The sequence below is a fragment of the Urocitellus parryii genome, chromosome X (assembly GCF_045843805.1).
Source record: "Urocitellus parryii isolate mUroPar1 chromosome X, mUroPar1.hap1, whole genome shotgun sequence".
NCBI classification, from domain to species: domain Eukaryota; kingdom Metazoa; phylum Chordata; class Mammalia; order Rodentia; family Sciuridae; genus Urocitellus; species Urocitellus parryii.
The window spans coordinates 40,886,246-40,893,153 of NC_135547.1; the positions used below are offsets into that span (position 1 = coordinate 40,886,246).

A 6,908-nucleotide genomic window follows, 5' to 3' on the forward strand; every position below is an offset into this window, starting at 1 on the left:
ATAGTAACATGTGTTTCCAGCTATACAGACTGGTTAGGCAATGCGATATTTGCAGTATTGCCTTTTGGTGACTTGACACCATACAACATTTTTGTTCAGCGTCAACATTTAGTAATGAATAGTTAAAGAATTATTGCTAACCACATGTTAGGTTTCAAAGTAACATTTTTTCTAATGTTAAAAATAGTATAGGGGCTGGTGCTATAGCCCAGTGGTAGAGTGTTGCCTAGAATGCAGCAGACCCCGGGTTTAACGCCCCCAGCACTGTAAAATAATAATAATAATAATAATAATAATAATAATAATAATAATAACATTCTTTATAGAAAACCTGGAAAGTATAAAATAGATGGTGAATAGAATCAAAATCATCCATAATCTCATCACCCAGAGATTACCAGTGTGAGTGCCTCAGTATATTACCTTCCAGAAATTTATTACAGTTTTGTGTTTCCTGCTTTTTAACTTAGTATTTTATCTTGAGCATTTTCCTGTTTCATTAAATGTACTTATCAAACCTCACTTTAAAGAGGATCTAACATTACCAATGGCTTAAAAATTACCTGATTTTTTGATAAACAATATTTTTGTATTTAATATGAGGTTTAGGTTACTGTAAGAACAGATTCAAAATGTATCTGGTATTTGGAGAAAAATGGCTAAGGCATTTTCCAAATTAGTCATCTCTCCAGCCTTTTAACCACTATTGGGATTTTGACTCCAAAAATGAATTTGTTCTATTTGAATTCCTAAAATCATCCATGTTGTGCACAATAATAAATCACTCACATATTTTCCAAAATACAGTCTTAGGATTGGAAAACCAAAAATCCCTAAGCAATATTAGATAATAAAGTGCTCATAGAATCTCTGTCCTTCCCACATGTAAGCCCTGGCAGGCTTAAACCCAGGTTCTGCTTGCTGTAGCAAAGCAAGTCAATCACCGTGAGATTAAGGGAAATACTAAATAAAAGAGAGAAATTATCCTTAGCACAAACTTTGGTTTCAAAGAGAGCAAATTTACTTGTCCAACTTTTAAACTAAGAAAGATAGTATGATTTTTTTTTCTGAGAAAAGTTCAATCCTGAAGCCCTATAACACAATTTTACTACAGACTGGACTCCCAAATATTAACATGGCACATATTTGTTAAGCTACAGTTCTTAAAATTACTCAGCATGCTAATCAAAATTCCTTTGAAGTATAGAGAGGAAATTTTAATACAAAAATTTATAATTTCAATCTAAAAGCTTCATTTCCAATTATCTGTGGTGGTTTGGAGATCCCTTCCTTACCTGCAAGGCAGTTTAGGATCAGAAAAGCCTTCCAGAATGTGAAGACCATTGTGTTGAAGTTCGTTGGGAGCAGTAGGAGCCTGTAGCTTGCCTGACCTAGGCTGAGTCTCAGACTGGCTTCTTCAATCACACTGAGGTTTGCCAGGCTTATCTTCTGGGCATCACCAAGCAAACATGCCTCTTTGGGCTTACTTATTGGGTACAGACCTTTCTCAGAGCGGGTTTGTGTTTCTTTGAAACACTTTTCATGGGGTGTGTATCCTTGATATATTTGCTACTGTGTTAATAATAAACCCATGTATTTAAATTCTTCTTGTTCATTGTACCCAGATTCTCTAAGTCTCATTGTTTAAAATCAGTCTTATTAAAAAATTGTACTTGTGTTGAAAGATACAGTTGGAAGAGAGCTTATACAAGTAAAAGTTGAGAAAACTAATTAATTTCAAATATTTCCATGAAAATCTTCTAGCAATGATTCACTAACCTTCTTTTACAAATTAGGTCAGTAAATTGGTGCTATAAGATTTCTTGGAGAGATGCAGTTCACAGGAAGGGCACATGGGTTTTGAAGCAACTCATTTCTATGTGAACAAACACTGGACATGTCACCTTTTTGGAAGCACTGGCAGTTGTCATTACCTTCCACCAAAACTGGAACTAGAATGAATTATTTTTTTTGTCTTCCAAGTAAGAAACCCTATAGCACTTATTCACTAACCTAATTTTGCAAAATCAGATTAGTGAATAAATGCTTGAGGACTTCCATTGGATGAGTCTAAACTTTTTGCAGAATTAAGTTACTGAATAGCTGCTATAGGGTTTCCTTGGAAATGGAGGTTCACTAGGAGGACATGGGAAACTGCACAGGTGAGAAGGCTTTATGTGACTATGAACTTCTTATAGAGTTCTTCTCATGCTTAAGTTACACTAGGAAACCTAAAAGCCTCCTCTGGCTCTTTCCATATGATCACTAGGTCCTGTTGTTTTCTTACCTATGACACTCTCAAATATTTCTGTTCTCCAACCTTTTGCTTCCATTGTAGTCCAGATACTCAGCTCCTTACCTTTGACTCACCGTAGCAGCTTCCTAAATGGTCTCCCATAATTCTTCTTCCTTTATGCTGTATACTAGTCACAGGCCAATGTTCCAACTCTAATCAAGCATTTTCAATAACACCCTATATGGACTCTTTCAGCAAGTCCAAAGTCTTTCATCTGAATTCCCAGCCATCCAAGACCTGGTCCTCACCTCATCTGAACTTTAACCACATTAAATCATCCACTTGAAAAATGCTATCAAGATTTATCACTTCAAAGCATTTGGTCACATGAAATGTGTACAAGTTTCAAGTGATAGTTTTATGAACATTAATTTACAGGAAATGTTTGACCCCATCTGATCTTAGCCAAGCCAATGTCCCCCTACTTCTCAGAAAGCCATTTTGCTTCCATAAGGCCTAATTCCTCCTTCCCCATCCATGTTCATGTCTTATGCCAAACTTTGGTTCCAGGTGATTTCTGAAACTACTTAGAATTTTATTCTCTCTCCTCTTCCTCACTCATCCAAATTCTTGGTACAAATTAGTCATGCTGTCTTATGTGAAGATTTTGATTAACTTATATAACACAATCTCTGGGCTTCTCCTAGCATAAATTAACATTTTACTTACAGTCACTCAATACTTTATAGTTGGCATTTAATTGTTCTCAAGTAATTTCTTATTTATTAACAGAGTCTACCCTAAATCCAGAGATTGTAAGCTCCTACAGGGCAGTATTAGGTCTTATAAAGACAGCTCCCAACTTATGAAAAGGTGTGTCCCAAAAGGTACCCCAGAATACACATTCCTATGGAAACAATGCTATTAAGAGATCTCACTGGACATGGTTGGGCACACCTGTAATCCTAGTGGCTTGGGAGGCTGAGGCAGGAGGATCGTGAGTTCAAAGCCAGCCTCAGCAAAAGTGAGGCACTAAGCAACTCAGTGAGACCCTGTCTCTAAATAAAATACAAAATAGGACTGGAGATGTGGCTCAGTGGTTGAGTGCCCCTGAGTTCAATCCCCAGTACCCCCCGCCCCTGACAAAAGAAGTCTCATTCCTAGGCTTATGTAGCAAATAGTTCATCACCAGTCTGAATTCTGGGTATTGGGCCATAGAGATGGGGGAGAAGGAACAGTAGGAGACAGAGAAAGAACATTCCATTCTTTTCCCAAGACACAAGTCATGAACAAGAGAACATGTTTTACCCAAATAAATACTGCATGTCCCTGACACCCACTTTCCTTTCTGACCTGATGTTCATTACCCTTTGTGTCCCTAGATTGGTCTGAAGGAAAGTCTCCCCAGAATATTCAATACTCCAAAATTTCTCTTTTCTTTTTATCCTTATTCCTCCCAGAAATATTCACCTCCTCTGCACAAGCAGATATCAGTTCCATGTTAGGAAGAAAAAAAATTTTGTGAACATTCCCCAATCTGCTTGCCCTACTGAAAATAGGAAAATTGTATTATCCCAAATAAATCTCTAATCAGGAGGACTAGCCAATGCAATAAAAGAGGAATGGTCTGAGGGAGGAAGTTTTGCAGAGAAGAACAATTTGTAGAGTGGCCCTCTGGAGGTCCATACTAGCTCATTTCCGCCTTGGATATGCCTAGACTGCAAAGTCCACCAAGTCTCCAAAAGATCACTAGGTCCTGTTGTTCTCTTACCTATGACACTCTCAAATATTTCTGTTCTCCAACCTTTTGCTTCCATTGTGGTCCAGATACTCATCAGCTCCTTACCTTTGACTTACCATAGCAGCTTCCTAAATGGTCTCCCATAATTCTTCTTCCTTCATGCTGTATACTAGTCACAGGCCAATGTTCCAACCCTAATCAAGCATTTTCAATAACACTCCAAGCCAGTGTTATGGAGATGGGGTGAAAAAAGAGATTGTAAGTCTGGTGCCTATAAACCAAGGGCTTCCTGTGTTTCTTTTCATGCCCCATAAGTGACCATAGTAAAGTGATTCTATAATGTATCATTAAAACTAGGATATTTTTGAGAGTGAAAGGGGCATTATTATCAATTACATGGGACAGACAGCATAAACTGTGACAATCCCAAATAAACCTGGTTGTATGGCCATCTGCCTATAGGGGAGTGTTAGGCACAAAGTATAAGTAAAGAATATCTTGTTAATTAATTCAATATGGGTGGGGGCGAAAGGTAGGATTTAAGGGTATTGCCAAAACCCCTCTGCACCAGATATCTCATACAACATAAAACATTCTGGAACATTTAAGTAAAATGTCTACATTGCTGCAATTAAAATCTAACTGGCACAGGGGTAATTCTATTAAAACAAACTCTAAGAGATCATCCACATTCTTTTCTTAGAATTGAATTTCAATCATAATTGACTATTGCTCGAAAGAAGTGAGCCATTAACTGGAACACAAAATACCAGTCTTTGCATTTGTATGGGGATTTATGATTTTAAACTGCTTTTCCATTTTATCTGTGCCACTGTCCAATAAAATATATAGGGAAGGTATTATCTACATTTTCTATATAAGAAAACTGAAGCTCAGAAACGTTGTGTCTTTCCCAAGGCCACATAGCGCGCATTAGAAGCTGTTCCCATCATACTGCATAGTGGCATGCTGTGATTATAATGTAACAAATATGCTACTGCCTCCAAGACTCAACCTTGGGAACTTTCAGAAATATGTAGTATCTGATTTATCCTCCTTTTTAACTTAAAAATTACAAAAGTAATATGCTTTGGTTGCAAAAAGATTTTAAAGAACAAAGAAGTATACAAAGAGAAAAATGTTCATTACCATTTATTCACCCACATGTGTAATTCTGTGCTCAGGTTTACAGGTAACAGGAGACTATCATTTTCTCACACTATTTCTATGCACTTATACACACACACACACGCAGAGTTTTCCTTAACATAAAGGTACTATATATGTTGTTCTATAATTTGCCTTTTTCTTCTTAAAAAAAGCATTTCTATTATCTTTGTCATTATGTCCAACTACATAGGACTATTTTATCTGTTTTAAGGCTGCCAAATATTTTATAATATGATAATATAATAACTTATTTAACTATCCAATCGCTTAATTCTTAGATTGTTTCCAGCTTTTCATTATTATAAGCATGGGGTAACAAACATCCTTTTGTCTAGATCTTTGCCCTTTTTTGTGATTATTTCTGTTCCTAGAAATGGAATCACTGGATCAAAGGACACGAACATTTAAACTTTCAGTAGACTGTAAAATTGTCCACCAGAAATTCTTTATAAAAATTGGTATTGTTTGTTGTTTCAATTTGTATTTCTCTAATGAGATTGAGCCTCTTTTTATTTTACAGGTTTTCTTGTCTAATTTGTGTTCCTTTTCCAGTGTACTATTTACTGCCTTAGTCCATTTATTACATTTGGGTGTCCTTTAATGTAAGTATATAAAGATGTACTCTGTATATATTATTAATCTTAATGTCTATTTTTGCATCTGTTGTATTTTCTTCCAATCCATCACTTTTTAAAAATCCACTACTTTTTAATTTTGTCTTTCACCATAAATTTTACATTTTGTTTAATCTATTGATTCTTTTCTTTGCAGTTTCTGAGTTCCCTAAGAAAACCTTTCCAATCCCAAAACTATAGAAATATACCATATTATTATTAAATAATACATAGCACTATTTATTTTTCTAATACTTCTATAATTTTGTCTCTTTATATCTCAGTTACAAAAACTCTGAACTTCCAGTTGCTTAGGACAAACCTTGGTGTCACCCTTAATTCCTCTCCCCTCATACATGTCATCTAATTTGTCAGCAAATTCTTTGGACCCCGTGATCAAAAATTTTCCAGACTCTGACTCCACCTTCACTGCCCCTGACCCTAGTTTGAGCTGCCAGCACCAATTCCCTATGTCACTGCAAATAACTTCCTAATTGGTCTCCTTATTTTCACTCTTGTACTTCTCACCCTATTCTCATAACAGCAGCCAAAGGATCCTTTTAATATGTAAATTAAATCATGTCTCACCTTTGCTCAGATTCTGCACTAGATCCAATTGTCTTTCAGAGTAAAAACTAAAGACTTCAAAATAATTTAAAGATTCATAGCTCATATGTTAAATGCCTTGGTGGACACATTCTAGGTAGTTGGTGAAGAGGGTAGTGATAAGAAAATGTCAATCCTAGTGTACTTTATATTTGTCTTGGAGCTATGCTCTCCAATATAGTGACCACAAGCCACACATGGCTTTTTAACTCTTGAAATGTTACTAGTTTGAGGTTAGATGTGCTATAACACGCATATCAGATTTCAAAAACTTAACCTGAAAAATTAAAGCATAATTTAATTAATTCCTATGCTGACTACACTTTGAAATGACAACATTTAAGATACATAAAATATATGATTAAAATTTTAAAGTGTTTAAAAATAGCTTAGAAGACCCCAAAATGATCTGTCTCACCAACTCTGCCACTCTCTGACCTCATCTACCATATTTCCCCTCTCACTCTGCTCCAGCCATACTTATTGTTGAATCTTCAAATAGTCAAGCACGGTCCCACACTTTAGAACATTTGTACCAGGC

At 35.9% G+C, this 6,908-nt stretch overlaps 1 protein-coding gene across 1 annotated transcript in view; it reads right to left on the reverse strand.

Annotated features, from left to right (window-relative positions):
- The window catches only part of Vsig1 (V-set and immunoglobulin domain containing 1), a 32,750-nt gene extending 28,697 nt beyond the window's left edge, over nt 1-4,053 (reverse strand). Inside the window, exon 1 of the mRNA XM_077793617.1 lies at nt 4,008-4,053. Coding sequence (XP_077649743.1) covers nt 4,008-4,053 — 46 coding nt within the window. The remainder of the gene's footprint in view (nt 1-4,007) is intronic.
- Between the last annotated feature and the right edge of the window lie 2,855 nt (nt 4,054-6,908).